This window comes from Psittacula echo, assembly GCF_963264785.1.
Source record: "Psittacula echo genome assembly, chromosome: Z".
Lineage (NCBI taxonomy): Eukaryota > Metazoa > Chordata > Aves > Psittaciformes > Psittacidae > Psittacula > Psittacula echo.
The window spans coordinates 83,274,029-83,293,734 of NC_137742.1; the positions used below are offsets into that span (position 1 = coordinate 83,274,029).

General features: G+C 43.7%; 1 protein-coding gene across 1 annotated transcript in view; it reads right to left on the reverse strand.

Moving 5' to 3' along the window:
* TSNAXIP1 (translin associated factor X interacting protein 1) overlaps positions 1–19,706 on the reverse strand; it is a gene marked incomplete at both ends in the record, with an annotated part of 36,762 nt that overhangs the window by 14,972 nt on the left and 2,084 nt on the right. The window contains 9 exon segments of the mRNA XM_080638356.1: positions 378–503; positions 2,896–3,053; positions 3,279–3,438; positions 4,824–5,002; positions 5,772–5,904; positions 8,197–8,282; positions 13,624–13,717; positions 15,077–15,200; positions 16,700–16,803. Coding sequence (XP_080494482.1) covers positions 378–503; positions 2,896–3,053; positions 3,279–3,438; positions 4,824–5,002; positions 5,772–5,904; positions 8,197–8,282; positions 13,624–13,717; positions 15,077–15,200; positions 16,700–16,803 — 1,164 coding nt within the window.

Genomic DNA, 19,706 nt, shown 5'->3' on the forward strand with positions numbered 1-19,706 from the left:
ACTGCTGCAGTATACAGCCCTGGACACGTGGCACTGAGTTCTGGTTTCCTGAATACCTCTGAATTTGCAGTGGTGGCTGGGCATCACCAGCGTCGTGAGCAACTCAGCTGTTCTGGGAGCAGGAGCTGCAGAGTAGGCCTCTGGCCTGGGATGGAGCTATGCCAGGTTATCCAGGTGATACTGTCCTAATCCATGAGTCACATTCCTGGCAAGCCCTGCCAGGCACAGGATTACTGCCAGCTGAGGCCATTTGGTGTTAAAATGTTTCCTGCAGCTCAGTTCAGATGAAACAGTAGGCAGGACATGGGGAGACCCTACTTCCCAAACTGGATGGAACATCATAGCAAATGCTGTTTGTGAAGGAAACTGGGACAAACCTGTTCTAGTGCAATTCTCTCCTTCCAGACATCCTTTAGGATGTTCACCACATCATTCTGAGTCAGCTTTCTGTTCTTAACTTCACCTTCATGCCTCAGGTACACAGGAACATTGTCACCTTTTCCCTAAGGAATGGAAAAGAAGCAGACATAGGTAAGGCATTCACCTCACTGACAGTGGTGTAGCACCAAAGCCACATCCTCAGCATCTAAAGCCATTAAAATGAGTCATCTGTGTGAGTCTCATTCCCAGTACTATACAACACACATGTCAGCACCTCTGCAGTGTGCCTCAAGTGCTCCAAGGTGGACAAAATAGGACTGTGTGAGAGGTTCTACCCAGCAAATACAGAACAGGAAAGATCTTCCTTGGAAACCTCTTTCAGGAATGGCTGGGCAAACAGTTCAGGGTTCTGGAAAGGCTGAGGAAGAGATGTTGAAGGACCAAGAAATATTGCTGTGTCCCTGAGAAGACCTTTGGGCACAGTTATGCTTGCTATCATGTCCTGGGTTGGAGAAATCTCAGGCACAGCTACAGGTTGGGCAGAGAAGAGATTCAGAGCAGCCCTGCGGAGAAGGACTTGGGGGTGTTGGTCGATGAGAAAATGAACATGAGCTGGCTTCAGCGTGCGCTCGCAGCCCAGAAAGCCAACCATATCCTGGGCTGCATCAAAAGGAGTGGGACCAGCAGGTCGAAGGAGGTGATCCTGCCCCCTACTCTGCTCTCATGACACCTCACTTGGAGTATTGTGTGCAGTTCTGGTGTCCTCAACATAAAAAGGACATGGAACTGTTGGAACAAGTCCAGAGGAGGGCCATGAGGATGATCAGGGGACTGGAGCACTTCCTGTATGAAGACAGGCTGAGAAAGTTGGGGCTGTTCAGCCTGGAGAAATGAAGGCTGCATGGAGACCTCATAGCAGCCTTCCGCTATCTGAAGGGGGGCTATAGGGATGCTGGGGAGGGACTCTTCATTAGGGACTGTAGTGATGGGACAAGGGGTAACGGGTTAAAACTCAAACAGGGGAAGTTTAGATTGGATATAAGGAAGTTCTTTACTCTGAGTGTGGTGAGACACTGGAATGGGTTGCCCAGGGAAGTTGTGAATGCTCCATCCCTGGCGGAGTTCACGGCCAGGTTGGACAGAGCCTTGGGTGACATGGCTTAGAGTGAGGTGTCCCTGCCCATGGCAGAGGGTTGTAACTAGATGATCTTAACGTCCTTTACAACCCTAATTATTCTATTATTCTATGATTCTAAGAATCCTGATAACATTTCCTTGTCCCCTTAGCATTTCTGGATTCCCCCAGGTGCTAGGGTGCAGTGCAATCATAGGATCATCGAATCATAAAATCAGCCAGGTTGGAAAAGACCTTTAAGATCATCAAGTCCAACTGATCCCCAGCACTGTCAAGTCCACCACTAAACCATGTTACTAAGGGCCTCCTCTACACAGTTTGGGAACATTTCCAGGGATGGTGACTCCACCACTGCCCTGGGCAGCCTGTTCCAATGCCTGGCCACCCTTTTGGGGAAGAAATTGTTCCTCATCTCCAGTCTAAACCTCCCTGATGCAGCTTGAGGTCGCTTGTTCTTGGGAGAAGAGACTAGCCACATGCTGGCTCTATCCTCCTTTCAGGTAGCTGTAGAGAGCAATAAGGTCCCCCCAGAACCTTCTCTTCTCCAGACTGACACCCCCCCCCCCCATTCCCTCAGCTGTTCCTCATCAGACTTGTGCTCCAGGCCCTTTCCCAGCTCCGTTGCCCTTCTCTGTACTCGCTCCAGAACCTCAATGTCTCCCTTGTGGTCAGGGGCCCAGAACTGAATACAGGATTCGAGGTGCAGCCTCACCAGTGCCCAGTACAGGGGAATGATCACTGCCCTGGTCTGGCTGGCCACATGGTGCTGATACACAAGCTGGCTCATGTTCAGCTCTGTCAATCAGCACCCCCAGGTCCTTTTCCACCAGGCAGCCTTCCAGCTCAAGATAGTGTGAGTTGAATTATTTTACAGCTCCCACAATAAGTCATTTCCTGTGTAGTCTTGCTACTTACTCTTAGTCGTTCTAGTGCTTGTCTTAATTAATCTCATCAGCAGAGAACTAACCTGGGAATAAATGAGTACCACTCTGCTGGACACTTCCCTGTCACTGCAGCCAGTGTTGGGGTTAGGGACAGGGGAGAAGGACAAGGCTTTTCAGCAGCAGGAAGCTGTTAATTTGGCTCAGCCATATAGTGCAGCATTAGCAGGGGCTCTAGCCCACCTGCATGTGTGATGATTCATGTGGAATCATTGTAAAGTGTGGCCACTTCAGCTGTGTCTTCAGTATGCTCGCTCTCAGTTTCAGCTTTCCTACTGCACCTGAGTTTTCCTAGCTTTAAAGTTTTCAGTGGTTACACTGATGGGAAGGTGGATATTGAGGACACCAGCCACGAAAGCAATCCTCCCACCTTTGTAGTGGATACTTATTACCAATTATTCTCAGTGGAAACAGGCAGTGAAGAAAGCTTGTACATACCTGTCCACAGAAGACCTTCATCTCTTTTAGCACTCTTGTTCCTATTTCTTCCAGCTGCACATCCAGGAGCTCATCGCTGGTCTTCCCCTTAGCCAGAAGATGCCACTGGTCAACCCCACCAGGAATCACCTCTGTAACAGCAAGACGACACTGAGCTGCTAGAAAAGGAAAATGGTTTTGTGTGAATCCCAGTAGGAGCCTTACAATAGCATCAGATCTCTAGACACCTAGTTTGTCTCCAAAGATCAGTAAGGCAAAAGGGAATACTCAGGCACTCCTAAAAGCCTCAGAGAAAATGGGGCATTGCAGATAAGAAATGCACCATAGGAAAGTGTTTAAAGATGGGCTGCCTTAAGCAAACCACTACTAAGTACATTTAGTACCTGAACACTTTGCCCATTTTGGCCAGGGTGCGCTGTTGTGCTGAACTTGTTGAAGTTCAGCATGGAAGTTGTCTCGCTCTTCTGCAGTCTCTCTTTGGATTTCCAGAAGTGCTTCATATGCCTTATGGAGCTGATTAAAATTCTTCTGCAGAGCCTTTGTCTAAAGGATACAGAAAGGAGGACTGTAACAAACTAACCAGAGTAACAGAAATTTTCTGTTTCTGACAACTGCTGGACAGCTCAGGTCAGCAGTCAGGTGTAGTCCATAGACTTACAGAGAGTGGTGTCTGGATAACTGCTTTGAGATCAGAAAGGAAATAAATTATTTATTAAAATTTATTGTTACCAATTACAAAAACTTCTGAAAAACATGTGAGTGACCCTTTTATACCAGTTTTTGTGTTTAGAAATATATCTTAATCTACTAGGAGAGAACAGGAGAAACACAGGCTTCTGTTCTAGAAATTTGTCCACCCGTCCTCTTCAAATCAACTATATTTTATTTAGAAAGTATTTATTTTTGATATGATTTATCTCTGCTGTACTAGTACAAAGGTCCATTGGGATTCAGAGGTACCCACACCTCTGGTCTGGGTCTTGAGGGCTGTGTCTGTATTTATTATGCCCTGACACAGGGACATGAGCAGTGGATCAAGCTGTGCTGACAGTCAGGGCTTGGATGAAGCTGTCGATGGCCCAAATATATCTTGATCAGCCTGGCACTACTTTTCTGAAGCATAGCCACAGGTACTTCTTTTTTAACTTAATGGAGGTTTTCATCCAACCCTCTTGACAGCTGTGCACTACCTACATGGTGGGATCTGATGTGGTCTCTTTTCCACTCTCCTAGAGCTCAGGTCACTACCACACTGCTGCTGGAAGGTTAGAAGCAGACCCTATCTTGCATGTGACTTGGCATTGCTCCTATGCATCTCCAGTGCAAGCTAAGCTGTCAGACTTTTATTCTGAAAAGGCAGCAAACAGATAAAACATGAGGAACCTAGTCCAGATCTTTACAGCTGGAAAATGCATAGATCAGCCCCAAAGCTGGGTTGATGACCTTGGAGTCCCAGAAGACTAAAGAAGTCATTTAATTCTATTGGAAAAGGCAAAACCCCAGCTAGACAGATAAGTATTAGTAGGCCAGCAGTGGTTTTGGACAACACTGTGCAATGTATGTGAGGTGAACCTAGTTCATTTTTTTAGATCTATGATGACTTCAGAGAATAGTGCTCAAGCCAATAGTCTGTAGGCTCCTGGTGCTCTGTGGGCTATCCTTGCTTTTATTGTATTAACTGAGGTAAACCTGCTGTTAAGGGTCTGTGATGGTGCACTGAGTACTCAGGCAGTCTGTAATTCCAATAGACAGGGAGCTTTTGGAATTAGAAGACAGTGACTTTTCATGTATTTTATATACAAAGAACAAAGAAGTGCCCTTATGTGAGCTCTGGGTTTACTGAGTCCCTATGCCAATTTAAATACTGAAGCGTTATGCTGCATTTTTGTATGTGTGGTGTAGCTCAAAAATTAAGAGCTTATGCTTACCTCCTGAAGTAAGTTGGAGTATTTTTTCTCCAGTGATTCAAAATCTGTTCTGGGCACATCATCTCCATAGCTTGCTTTCATTTGGTTCAGCGTTGCATGGGCTTTTGTGAGGTCCTGCCAGGCTACCTTCAATGCCAGAGTTAACTTCACCATATCTTCACCCTTGACAACAGCCACTGCTGAAAGCCCGTGACAGTAAAATTGCAGTTGTAGTTTTCAAAACCATCTATTAAGCTTTTAGACCACATAACCCTACAAAGTGTCAGCAAGAGCTGAATGGGTGCAGACGGTATTACTGTTGAAAAACTGCAAGTCCACAAGTATATTGCAGTGTTCCCATTCCCATCCACTGTCCTACCTCATCTCCCATAGACACATACATATGTGAAAGGTCAGGTTTAGTTTTGATTGACAGAGAGGACCCCAGGTGAGTGAGCCCTTTATGCAGACGCAATGGCTACAGCCAGAGAGTAAGAAGCAGTAGCACTATGGGTGCCTGTAACGTGACTGTGGATCAACAGAGATCATGCACACTGAAAAGTCCCTACCACTGTGAGTAACCTCTATGCTAGGTATTTGTGACACCTGAAACGTGAACAGGCACAAAGCTGCCACCTGTGGATGGGTCAGATGTCAGTTGGCACTGGAGTCAAAAAACCGTAAAGAACTTTTGCATTTGTTTATCTCTTGTGCTGAGCAACAGTGTACAAGAATATAAAGCAATGACTTATGGAATCGGATCACACTATTAGGTACCTCCCTGCTTATTCCCTTTCCTACCTCTTTATGGAATTTTTGTCCATGAATTTCTCTAACTTCTCTCAAGAATCAAAGCATATCTGAGGATATTTCAGAAATACTCTGAATTTCTTTTGCACTGCTGCACCCATGTGTGTGCATTTGGGTCTCTGTGCAGGACAGGTTCTTCCAGAGATCCACTCTCTCTACCTTGTTCTTGGCAAGGTCTTGTGTCCAGCTGTGCATTCATATAATTCAGTTTTTCCAGAAGCAGTTTGCGGGCACTGTGCTCATTGAGATAGCAGGAATACTCCTCAGCTACACTTGCCTGCAGATGCTCCACCTGCAGGAAACAGAGGCTTGAGCTGATCAGGAACACAACATCAGTGGGAACTCTGGAATGCTCTGGTGTGTCAGAGAGAACACTCTAGAAAAGGATTGATGGGATGGAAGTATAACCGACAGTTCAAGCTCAGATGTAGCATGCAGAAGGGTGTTATAGAAGGCTAGTCTGAGCGCTTAGCCTTCTAGAAAGCGAATTACATACATTTCATCATCTGAGTACACCATCTCTCTGATGTACGCCTGTATTTAGAAAACCTTCCAGCAAGATATTCTGTCCCTGTTGCTGATCACACAGGAGAAAATAAGCCGCTGCTCTTACCAATCTACTCCACTGGAACTGGTGACAAAAATGTATCTTGGATGGCAACATGGGATTGTATTTGTGCTGTACTTTAAATTTCTTGCTGTAATTTTGAATTTTAATTGCATTTTAAATTAGTGTCAAAGTAAAACTATCAGAAATCTTGAAGAACTGGGTCTATGGGTAAAACTATAGCCTATTCCCATGATAAGCATTTCATTATGTGATTACATCCACTCACTGCCAACACCTGCCTGAGCTGCTGGATAGGGAAAGAATCAAGAGGGTGTTTTACTTGTTGCTCAGAAGAAAACTAGCGTCCTGGGGACCTCTGACTATTCTGATGAGAATTCTGAATTCTGTTACTCTCATGTAAATACCAGCCCTCTGTAGCAATGCTGGTCTGCCTATGTCTCCACAACCATGCTGCCTCCAGCAGGCATGTCAGCAGCCTAGGTGGCTTCTTCCAAGGAATTTTTCAGTATCTAACCATGCCAGTTAGAACAGTTGAATGCTGTTTCAGAAACTGAATTCTGGCTTTAGCAGACTTCCCAAACTCCTCCACCCAAATCGTAAAACTGAAATAGCCCAAGCTAGAATTTGGATTCTGGGCTTTCTAAGGCAAGTGTAACTTTGTTTAAGTTCTCAGTTGCTCCTTTCAGAGAAAGTTCCGTATGGCTCGATGAAGCACTGAGGCCTGGGAGTACCAGCAAGTGGATCTGGCTAGGTCTAGAACTGCAAATGGAAGGGATACTCATGAGCATTTGGATCTTGCTAATGAAACCAAAGCCTCTTAACGTTCACCAAGTGCTAGCTAGGTGAATAAGAAGCGTACCTCGTCTGTTCCAAAGCTTGTTCTTTTTCACCTTTACCACTTAAGCTTAGTACTTAAACCAGGGATGAAAGGATGTTCAGGCAGTTGTGCCTGCTCTTATCACACCTCTGACTACAGTGGAATTGCTGTAGGTTATATACAAATCGTAGGACAATTTGTTTCTTCCTCTTGCTGATTTTCCACCAAGAGGATGATCCAACTATGGAATGCATTGCCCAGGCAAATGGAAGATCACCATCCTGGGAAGATCTCAAAAACTCAGCCAGACAAGCTCATGACTGAGCTGATGTAATGTAGGTGATAGTTTTGTTTGGTGGGCCGGAGACTCTAAATATTCCTTCCAACCAACACTTTGATGCTTCCTGAATTAGCTATAGTAGCTGTCAGGGCCCCAAGAACCTTAATTATCCTGATCAGCCTCAGCTAGATTCTCCATCCACCCACCATGTGCCCACAGCCAAGGAGCTCTGTTAAACAGGTTGAGGCTATTGAGCTGTGCTGTAGGTGTATCTGCTTCTAGTCCTGTCTCTGTATACTAACTGTACCTTGGACTGATATCACAAGTAACACTTCTGGATGGATCCTTTTGGATGCCTGTTGCAGTTTTGTCTCCAGTCCTGACTCAGTCCCTGTCTTGTGCTGCTAACTTCGCCTACCAACCATGCATGGACCCTGGGGTTAACTGCCTCATCTGGAACTGCTGAGGACAGCTGCTACCAGCACCTTGCTTGGTGCTGTAAGACCATGCTTTGACTGCACTGCAGTCACCCTCATCCCCTGGCTTCTCCTTCCTCATGCAGTAGCTCTGCTCTTACTGCTTTCCAATAGTAGTGTCATTTCTGCCTGAATAGCTGAAACTGTTCAAGACCTGTATAAAGTGGAAATTTAAATTGGAAGGACTTAACTAATCTTCCCATAGATATCAGTGTGACTGCAGTGGCAGGCAGATGAACAATACAGATTTAAAGATGCTAAGGTTCAGTGTTGTAAAACAGTGGACTTATTTTTACGTAAGAACTTACAACATTAGTACCAGGAAGACACTGATTTCCTTCCCCCTTCATGTGTGACCCCGGAAGAGCTGGGACAATGGATGCAAGTGAAGACTTCTGACAGTGGCAGCACAACCTGTCTCAAGGGAACAGGATATTCACCAGAGCCAGCCAAGACCCAGCAGCACAACTGTGCCAAGTGGCTAGTATCTGCTCCAGAACTTCTACTAACACCAAAAGATCAGACACTGGGAGGTAAGAGATCAAACATATAAAATGCATCCAGCTGCTGTTGGGAAACATTTGACTCATCATTGTCTAAGTTACCTGAGCCTGAAGAGAATTCTTCTCTTACTTTATGTGGCTAATGATCTTTAACACTTAGCTGGGCTGTGGGATATTCAGCTTCAAAAGAGTGCTGGTGGGAAGTGGGACTGAAGATGGAGCTTCTGTTGCTTGGCCTGGTGAGTGCCTAGGGACTGGGGGTAATCACTTTTAGGATTATCTAAAAGATAATTTTATGGTTATCTCGCTGTGCGTATGAACTTGGTCAAGATTTCTGATGTTAGTTCATGATATTTGTTCTGATTTGGAAAACAAAGAATGAGCAGTATTTTATTTTGTGTTCTTGAGAATTTAAGGTTTTGATAGGACATAATGAGCACTGATGGTTTTGCCATGTTTCACTAGGTGGGTAGGTCCCCATCTAAGCACAGGCAGCATGTGAGGCTAAAGACTACTGGTAATTAGCAATATATCTTCTTCTCTGAAGGAACATTCTTTGTGAATTTTGACCTGCTTTCTTGTCTCCAAATGCATGGTCTCATGCAACCTTTTGTATACGAACTTCTTGTCTACCCACTATCCCCTCCTTTTAGATTTTCGTCTCTTATCTTGCCTTTCTCTTCAGAACACCAAATAAAGAACTCCTGTGCTGCTCTTGGTTTTCTCTGCTGTAACCTGTGCTTTTCACTCTCAGCTATTTCCCCTTTGTCTTGAAAATCTGTCTTTAGGATATTTACTGAGGAACCCAGTAACAGTACTTGACTTGGGTCCCTGTCCTGGTTTAGCAGTAGCAGTCATTTTTTTCTCCTTCCTTAGTAGCTGGTGCAGTGCTGTTTTTTTGACTTTTGGCCTGGGAACAGAGCTGATAACACTGATGTTTGGTCTGAGCAACAACTTTGTGAGTCTCATGCTCTGCCAGGGAGGAGGGGAAGCCGGGAGGAAGCAGGGACAGGACACCTGACCCAAACTAGCCAAAGAGGTATTCCATACCACAGCACGTCATGCCGGGGATGTAGAACGGAGAGTTCCCAGAAGGGCTAGATCACTGCTGGGTGGGGGCGAGTTATCGGTCAATGAGGTGTTGTATTCTCTTCCCTTGTTATTTTCCTTTATCATTATTATTATTGGTGGTAGCAGTAGTGATTTGTGTTATACCTTAGTTACTGGACTGTTCTTATCTCAACCCGTGGGAGTTGCATTCTTTTGATTCTCCTCCCCGTCCCTCCAGAATCGGGGGGAAGAAAGGGTCAGGGGGGAAGTAGACTGCATGGTTCTAATTTATGGCCTGGGCTTAAACCATGACAGTCCCACATCCTAGTTACAGCTACATGGTAGAATTTCATTTGATGTTACCTCCCTGGTGTGGAGTCTTCTTTTTATGACTAGATGGAATTCCACCAGGAGAATAAAATGATCAAAGATGGGATATGGTGTGATTGAAAGGAGGCTGTGAGCAAGCCTTGTTTTGTTTGCGAATAACTGCATTATTCAGCAATCAAAACTCTTCATTCCCTTTCCTGAACAGAAGGATAGAAATGGTGGATACTGAATTATCTGACTTGAAGGTTTTTGCCTCCTCAGTAAAACCTGGTATATTTATGTACAAATACTATGCAACAGAGTTTACATTTTAAAAGTTAAAACTCATACCTGAATCTAAGAACAGGAACTACTTTTCTTATTGTACTTGGGTGTGAATTTCCCTCCCATGCCGTAACTGTACCAAAGGTTTTGCAAAACTCTTTCATTGTGATACTTGTGTCAGGGTAAGAGATAACAAAAATTAGAGCATTAGCACAGGGATTCTGACATTGTGATGTTTAGTTGCTCAGAGTGAGCTAAGAACTCTGTGTTAAAGTTTCAGCATATGTGTTTCAAGGCATAGTTTGAGTGTTTCACAACTGACTCCTGACCACAAGGAGTCTACCTAAGCCCCTTTAGTTAAGTGCAGCAATATTTATAATCCTATCTGCCTAGCAGTAGAGCACAATTCGTTGGCTGCCAAAGTGATTATTTGGTAGTGTGGGCACTGACTAGTGCCATTTGAGAACATCAGCTCTCTGACCTCTCATAACTCTCCCCATGCCAAGAATAGACAGACATTCTCCCACTTAGAAAGAATTCAGGCTGCAGTGCAGCTCACTGCAAATACAGAATTGCTGGATGGACCCAGAAGTCTTAGCACCACGAAGGAGTGAATGTGAAGGCCCTGTGGACATAGCAACCTGAGTATTATTTCAATCCAGAAATGGATTAAGCTGTGGATAACATCACCATGAAGACCTACCCTATCACTTAGCTTTGTCTTAGAGGAGCTCTTAGTGACACAAACTTTATCTCAGATCAAGCTTACAGCTGTAGGGATTTGAGGACTCTTCCACAATAATCTTTTCCAAATATTGGGAAATATATATGGATAATATTTCTCAAATTCTGTTTAGTACCTTCACATTAATGTGAATTTACACCAGAAACAATGCCATAAAGCCTTAGTGCTGGCTCAGCACCCAAAGGAGCTACAGCTCTATGTACAATTCTAGTAGAAGGGAAACAGTGATTGGAAGCAGCCAGTACAGGCTGCATATCCCTGTACCTATCAGAGGCAGCCATCTTCTGCCTGCCTGTGTGCTCAACTATGCATGAGCTGGCTACCTCAAATGTCTTGTCAAAAAGATGCAGCTAAATATACAGTGTAAGCAGTACTTTTTTAGAACAGCATTTAATAATATATTTTTTGGTTGTTTTGTGGGATTTGTTGTTTTGTTTTTGGTTTTTGGTTGTTTTTTTTTTTAAACCAGACCTGAAAAAAACTGACTGAAGTGGGCTTACACTGTAATGCTAGCAGACGTAAGGGCAGAACCCACACCAGCAGTGGGTGTAGTGGTGAGTACCTTAAATGTCATCTAGGCTAAGGTAGTATATGGGACATATGCCTAGGACAATAAAAACAGAGTAAGACAAAGCTGCTAAATCAGACCACAAAGGTAACAGCTGGTTGGCTGAGAAATTCGATGCTGTGGTGTAAAGCAGGTTTAGTCTCAGTTTCAAAGACAGCTGAAATGCTACGGATAGAGAGCTGTCTCATCACTCCACCTAAGCCAACTGGCCCATTTATCACCTCCAAAGCTGAACCTAAAGACTGAGCATTTTAGTGGGTGACTATAAGCAGAATGTTAAATGCTGATTTTAGGAGCCCTCACAATGGCCACCTCTCACAGATTTTAAAGAAGTTGTTCTTGTTAAGCACAGTCAGAGATAATTCAAGAATAAAGATAAATATTTAGGAGCTCAGTTCTATAAATCAGTAAATGTCATTCCTTTTGTATGCTTTCTGCTTTCAGACACTTGCTTTTGTCTCTTCCCTAGCTTAGATACCTTTGTGAGCAAGTCAGCTCACTAAACCAACAGGAAACTTTGCGGCTCTTGGTCTCTGTTTTTCCTGCTGGGTGAATTGACTCAGTGAGTATCCAGTGAGTGCCAGAGCTGGTGCAGTCTAAGCAGTAGGAGGGCACCATCAGGACTGGGAAGTGAGCCCTTCTTGTTTCCATGGCCAAAAGCTGTTGGATTAGATCTCTGCTTCCTTGGCCAGGCAGGTGAGCTGTTATCTGTACTGGGCAGAGAGGAGGAGGCCGGAAATTACTGATAACCCCATCCAATACTCTTAGCTAGAAGTGGATAGATGTCATGTAGGCTTCATTAGCAGGGTAGTATCTGTAATTAGGGAAATGAGTCCTCAATATTCAGAAAGATGGGAGGATTCCAATTAAAAAAAAGGAAAAAGAAAATCCACTCATTTTCTTATTAGACCTTCAAGTATGTTTGCTACCATGGCATACTGGTTCACTGGTATTCAGCTGATTTCCAAAAAACATAAAAGATATGTTTTTCTGTCTACAGAGACTTCGAAGAAAAAAGGGACCTATCACATCCAAGCAAAATGCATAAAAAAGATGACCAACACCCCAAAAAAATAATCAAATAAAAACCAAACCAAAACCCTTCAGAAAGCAGTACGATATCACCTACAGCATGGGCATCACTAATCTCTCTGGGAGCTGAAGCAAAGAAATGTCTAGTAAAGAATTCTGAAAGGAAACTGATAAAAGTGATTTGAAAAAGAATTTTTCAGAGAGTGATTAAAATGGACTTATTCACCTGGTTGAAGGTGCAAAGAACAGTTGTCTGTAATGAGGGCCTGTGATTTGGATAGTCCAGGTAACAAGTACTGTGATAAACAGTATATATCCCTTAAAAGTTTGTCCCAGTAGAAGACTGCTGATATTTGATAGCTGCTCAGTACCCTGTGTGATATGAGCTGCTGGTTACAGTCTATTTCTAGCCCTCTGTGATAGTTTACAAAGTCCTGGTATCACTGTGGCACCTGAATGCCAATCAAAGTTTAAAGCTCACTAAGAATAGCCTGTTCAGTTCTCTGCCCTGCCTTCAGGAGTAATTCAAGCTTCAAGTTACCAGTGCAAGTTCCTCCAAATATATTAGTATGATATACCTCACCAGAACTGTGATTGTCCCAGAAAATCTTGATACATTGCTGTTGCCTGAACTGTGTATGTGATGAAGATTTAAAATATCTAAAAACCTTAAATCTGATCATCTAAAGTATTATAGGAAAAAAAGGATTCCAAAAACATCTTATGTATGAAAGAAATTGACCTAATGGACCAGAAAGAAGGTTTTACCAGTTGACATCTCTTTAGGCTTCTCATCCTATGTACATATCTAACACAACTAAGCTCTGTAAGAACATCTCCATTAGTGTTTGTTCCCCACAGGTCCAAGTCCAAAAGCTTATAGAATCATAGAATAGTTAGGGTTGGAAAGGACCTTAAGATCATCTAGTTACAACCTCTCTGCCATGGGCAGGGACACCTCGCACTAAACCATGTCACCCAAGGCTCTGCCCAGCCTGGACTTGAACACTGCCAGGGATGGAACATTCACAACCTCCGTGGGCAACCCATTCCAGTGCCTCACCACCCTCACAGTAAAGAACTGCCTCCTTATATCCAATTTAAACTTCCCCTGTTTAAGTTTTAACCCATTACCCCTTGTCCTATCACTACAGTGCCTAATGATTCCCCCGCCCCCCAGCATCCTTGTAGACCCCCTTCAGATACTGGAAGGCTACTATGTCTCCACACAGCCTTCTCTTCTCCAGGCTGAACAGCCCCAACTTTCTCAGCCTGTCTTCATACAAGAGGTGCTCCAGCCCCCTGATTGTCCTTGTGGCCCTCCTCTGGTCTTGTTCCAACAGTTCCATGTCCTTTTTATGTTTAGGAAGCTTACCCAAAGTAACTTCATATTCATTCCTTATAGCGGACAGCAAGGGCTTATACGTCTTGAAGCTGTCTATGAAGAATTCAAAGACCTCTCTGTAGGGCTAAGAGAAGAAAACAAGCTTGAGAAAACATTCAGTAGCCTATTTGTCAAAATTTAGAGATAGCCATTTTGTCTGATGTAAATGGCATCTAATGACAGTAAAGATAATTGCAAAAATACTGCTAACACAGTGCACTTTGTCTCTCCATCTCTGGTCTGCCATCCCAAATCCTCACATGAAGGTGGAGTTCTCTCTGCTGTTGATGGGCACTACAGTATGATGGAGAGCAAAGAAATAGAAGCTTTGGTCAAGTCTGTCAGGGCACAGCTCCAAAATGAAAATGATAAGCATAAGATGGAGCTGACTGGAATTCAGGTTACAATATGGATGTAACAATATGTTCGTAAAGGTAAGAAAGAAGATCCTATTGCTGCTTTTGTTGCCATTTTGTGAAGCTCAATGGCAGAGTGGAGAAGGTCTCTCTGCAGATGACCTCCTCAGCAGACTAAAACTTGTTCAGAGAGGATAGTCAAACTCCTGAGTTGTATCTGGGCCATACAAAAACTTCACTAGCAGTAAGTAATGTTCTCATTATTAAACACAACAAAATTAAAACATGTTATGCAAAACAGGAAAAAAAAAAATTCCAAAGCAAAAACGCACTTATGAAACCTCTACTTTCTCTTGCCATTAGACACTTTGTTTTCTTCCATCTATCACTTTTCCCATCACTACAGGATTCCTTTGGAATGAGAATTTGAATGAATTAATTCAGAGAAAATCAAATGCAAACTTCCCATGGTCTGCATAAATGCTCTAAGGTCAGGATATAACAAAAGCAGGAGTACCCACTCCTGTTCTATCAGTGTTTTAAATTAAAGTGGTGGTTCTCAATGTCTCCATGAGATGTGTCCTCAAAACACTCACAACAAACCTCCCAGGATCAGGCCCCTTAGAACTAAGAATGTTGGGGATCCTGATTAGGTTCAGGCAAAACAAAGCATCTTTTTGTCACACACAGAAACCGAACTTCAGAAAGGAGAGGTTTTGGGGTGAAAATTCGGGAACCTGCACCCTTGCTGCTTGATGGATTTAGGCAGGAATCTCTAGGAGTTTAGTATGTAAATTCCGTTTCACATCCACTTTAGATTATCATGTCTTTTGAAGACTTGGGCTTTGATTTGAAAATGGAAACCATTATAGAAGATGTGGAATACATGAGAAGAGGTCAACAACTCAACGACACGCAATCAGCAGCAGCCCAATATATAGATAAACTGAATCCTGTGTGAGTTCTCTAGTTTGAGCAGCAAATCCACTTATTCAATACTACCCATAGGTGCCTACGTCTTTTTCCTTTGGATAGCATATTTAAATACCCATCTCAGCGCTTCCTTTTAAGAGAACCTTGTATCAGACCTGTAACTTCAGTTCCTGAGTGTTCTCTTTAGTCCAGTCAAGAGCCTGCAGCTCCTTCTCTAAGTAGGACTCCATTTGCTCCAAGTATGACGGCTTTGGAATGCTAAGAAGGGCCTGTTTATTGCTGCAGAGACACAGGGAAAGAATGGACACATGAACTCAAACCTGTTCTATACATAAGAATGAATTCATAATAAATCAGCTCGAGGATCTTGCTTTTCTTCCTACTGCTCCCTTTTTTTTCTCTTTAACCTGTAGGGTGGGTTTTTTTTTTTTTTTTTTTTTTTTTTTTCTCTTGGGTAAAGAAAATTATATAGCATACAGTGGACAATTTAAAATTCCTTGATGGAGCAGGAAGCTATTCAAGACGTCCTGCTTGTACTACCTCTTGGTTTAAGAACTTCATAATGGGTTTTGGTATAAAAAGCCTGGTGAGTGGGATCTTTGCATCAGAAGAGCATAAATAGCAATTGTGCATTTATTGAGTCAAGGAAAACAGCTGTTTGAAGAGAGAATTGAAAATATGCTAAGTTTCAGGTGCTTCTAGATTCCTCAGGAACCTCAGAAGGTTCTAGGCTAAGTGTCCTTCTGCTGTATTTTATTATCATATTATCATATGGTTATCATATAATATTTATGAGTTAAAGCTCATCTAGTTCCAAGCCCCTGCCACAGTCAGGGACACCTTCCACTAGACTAGGTTTCTCCAAGCCCTATCCAACCTGGACTTGAACACTTCCAGGAATGGGGTAGCCTTCTCTGCATATTTCATATTACAACCAGCTAGAATTAAAACTGAAAAGCCCAGCTACCCTTATTATATCATCCACAGAGGTGTCTTGTTTTCTGTCAGAGCCCTGAGTACACCAACAGGCTCTACAACTTTTCCCCTTACTCCTCAGTTTGGATGCCTTTGCTCAAGGGGAGCTGGGACCCTAGGGGGTGACAGCAAGGAAATCAGGGAGCAGGGCACAATGCCACAGGACTTGAACAAGAAGAGCCAAGCAGGTCACTTGATGGTAGCCTGGGTCACCTATAGTTCAGTGATGGTCAGGCAAGTCTGCAATGATGAGGAAGGTGTGATGCCACCTGGGATGTCAAATCAGCAGGCTAGGGTCAGTGAGATATGAGATGCATGGCTACACCATAGCTCCAGCAAGAACCAATGGTGAGTGCACTTGAATGAAGGCTTCTCAAATTTCTTTCTCACACAGCTTTTTCCACAGCACCTGATCCCAGGTTATCCAGCCGTGCTGCATCAAAATCAGTCTTGAGCCCAGGCATCCAAGAGCCTAGGACTGGAGAAGAGCTCACAGAGACTGTTGGTGCACTCAGAGCCCTGATAGAATCCTGTATGATGTCGGTCAATGAATCACTAAATGATAGCATGGTATGGTGATGTTTATATTAAGCATGACTCACTATTATGTTAATACTTGACATCTCCTACAGAGCTACTAGTCAGAACCAACAATCTGTTCTCTATTATGCTGAATGCTTGTGGGGTAACCCAACATCATTGTTCTCTCTAACACTGGAGGAGGTTCTGCTTTGTAAGGTCTTAGTTTTCAAAAACCTTCCAGCAATTCTGGTGACTTAACCAGTAGTACAGGCTGAGCTTACCTAGACTCTGTCTCCTGTGGAGTGCAGCAGGGTTTGTGATTCCTTAGCACTGTCTGTCCAACTGCAAATGTAGGCCATATGGACCAAGGGCCTTTAGTCGAAAGCTGAATGATTGAAAGGAGAGAATCTTTTTGCTGTAGCTGGCACTACAAGCTTACCACAAAGAGCCAAAATCCAGAATCAGTACAACTGCCTATGAAAGACGAGGGCTGAACCCTGAAACTCTTCTCAGATGGGACTGACCACATGTAAAAACCAAGTAAATGTTTCTGTTCTTTGAAGAACATCTCCCCATACTAGACACCATTTGTTACACACCTCTGAACAATCCCCTGGTAGCTGTTGTTCATGCTGCCTGGATTATGTGATTGTGGGAAAGTGTTCACATCTTTGGCTGCAAAAATGTTCTTGGTCTACACTGGGACCAGTGGAAAATCAAGCATCACACAACCAACCAGAATTTTGCAATAATCCTGATGCATATATAATAACCCATATAAAATAACCCAAACTAGCAAGTTTGACACTGCTCTTGTTTGCAGTGGGGAGCTTTGCACTAAAGTGTCCCCCCCACAGGAAGGACACACTGGGCTAGGTTAACTCATACAAACTATGAGTTTTAAGGCAGGTTGGTGACCCTACACAAAACAGCTGATTTGCCTCAGTCTAAGAATGTAGTGAAGGTAAGGTCTGCAGAACCATGAAAAGACCACGATGAATCAATTTTACTTCAGAAGCTGCAAGCTCTTCTGAAAGCAAAATTTTGTTGTTAATTTTAAGAGTCTGTTCATTTCTATCGTGGAGCTTTGTCAGTGTTTCTTTGCGGGTGGGGGGATGTGTGGGGTGTGGGGTGGGGGTGAGGGGGTGGTGGAAAGCCAGGTATACAGGATTGCTCTATTGTCTACTTTATTCATTCATAGAATCCCAGACTGGTTTGAGTTGGAAGGGACCTCAAAGCTCATCCAGTTCCAACCCACTGTCACAGGCAGAGACACCTTCCACTAGACCAGGTTGCTCCAAGCCCCATCCAACCTGGCCTTGAACACTGCCAGGGATGGGGCAGCCACAGCTTCTTTGGGCAACCTGTGCCAGTGCCTCAGCACCCTCACAGGGAAGAACTTCTTCATAAAGTCTCAATCTCCCATCTGACAGGTTAAAGCCATTCTCCCTTGTCCTGTCCATTTTTGCTTTTATAGGAAAGTCCCTGTCCCATTATTAAAACCAAATAATTAGTAGATGATTATCCAATACAAATCCGTCCCTGTTCTGTCTGTAAAATTTACAAAAAATTAACCATGGGCAGACAGGAAGGTTTGACTTTCAAAACCTAAACTTCAGGCTGACCAAGCCTTCAAATGGTTTAATGTAAAGCCTCAGAATTTTAAATTTCCTAATTCCAGTTGAAGAAGCAGGAAGATTACACCGGAGAAACAGTAAGATTCCAATTTACAGTAGGCTAAAAATCTTCTGTACAATGAGGAGGGGCAGAATCTAGCTGGAGGTCTGTGACTAGTGGAGTCCCTCAGGGGCTGGTGCTGGGACCAGTGCTGTTTAATATTTTCATCAGCGACCTGGATGAGGGAACTGAATGTACCCTCAGCAAGTTCGCTGATGATCCTAAACTGGGTGGAGTGGCTGACACACCAGAAGGCTGTGTTGCCATTCAGCCAGACCTGGATGGGCTGGAGAGTTGGGCGGGGAGAAACTTGATTAAATTCAACAAGGGCAAGTGTAGAGTCTTGCATCTGGGGAGGAACAACCCCATGTACCAGTACAGGTTGGGGATTGACCTGCTGGAAAGTAGTGAAGGGGAAAGGGACCTGGGGGTCCTGGTGGATAGGAGGATGACCATGAGCCAGCAATGTGCCCTTGTGGCCAAGGTGGCCAATGGCATCCTAGGGTGCATTAGAAAGGGTGTGGTCAGTAGGTCAAGAGGGGTTCTCCTCCCCCTCTACTCTGCCTTGGTGAGGCCGCATCTGGAATATTGTGTCCAGTTCTGGGCCCCTCAGTTCAAGAAGGACAGGGAATTGCTTGAAAGAGTCCGGCGCAGAGCCACAAAGATGATTAAGGGAGTGGAGCATCTCCCTTATGAGGAGAGGCTGAGGGAGCTGGGTCCCTTTAGCTTGGAGGAGACTGAGGGGTGACCTCATCAATGTTTACAAATATGTAAAGGGTGAGTGTCAGGATGATGGAGCTAGGCTTTTCTCAGTGATGTCCAGTGATAGGACAAGGGGTAATGGGTGTAAACTGGAGCATAAGAGGTTCCATGTGAACATCAGGAAAAACTTCTTTACTGTGAGTGACAGAGCACTGGAACAGGTTGCCAGGGGGGCTGTGGAGTCTCCTATGTTGGAGATATTCAAGGCCTGGCTGGACAAGTTCCTGTGTGATGTACTCTAGGTTACCCTGCTCTTGCAGGGGGGTTGGACTAGATGATCTTTTGAGGTCCCTTCCAACCCTTGGGATTCTGTGATTCTGTGATTCTGTGTGCTTACAGAACGTCTCAGCTCCAGGAATAAAATAATACTTAAAGTTCTTGTGCTAATTTAGCACAAACAGCTTGCCATAGAAGTGGCACATTCTTGAAATACAACCAAAACACCAACGAAAAAAACCCACCCAAACCCAACATAAATGTGACTTTTATAGACCTTAACATCCCATTTGTTTATTGGTCTATATATTCCCAGAATTCATTTTCTCATAATTTGGATATATATTTTTCTCATGCTAGTTTATTTAGTAAGACTGATAAATACCAGGGAGCAGATGTCCTTGCTGGATGCTCTTAGCCTATGATTAAACAGCATGGGATTTCTCTTTATTTTTCCTTTTTTTTAAACTACATGGATTGAATTCTGGCTTTAGTGTTTTACATAGAATCAGAATAGTTAGGGTTGGAAGGGACCTTAAGATCATCTAGTTCCAACACCCCTGTCATGTATGTTCCCTCATAAAGTCACAGCCAAGAACATTTATATTCCTCTCCTCTTTCCTCCACCCTTAA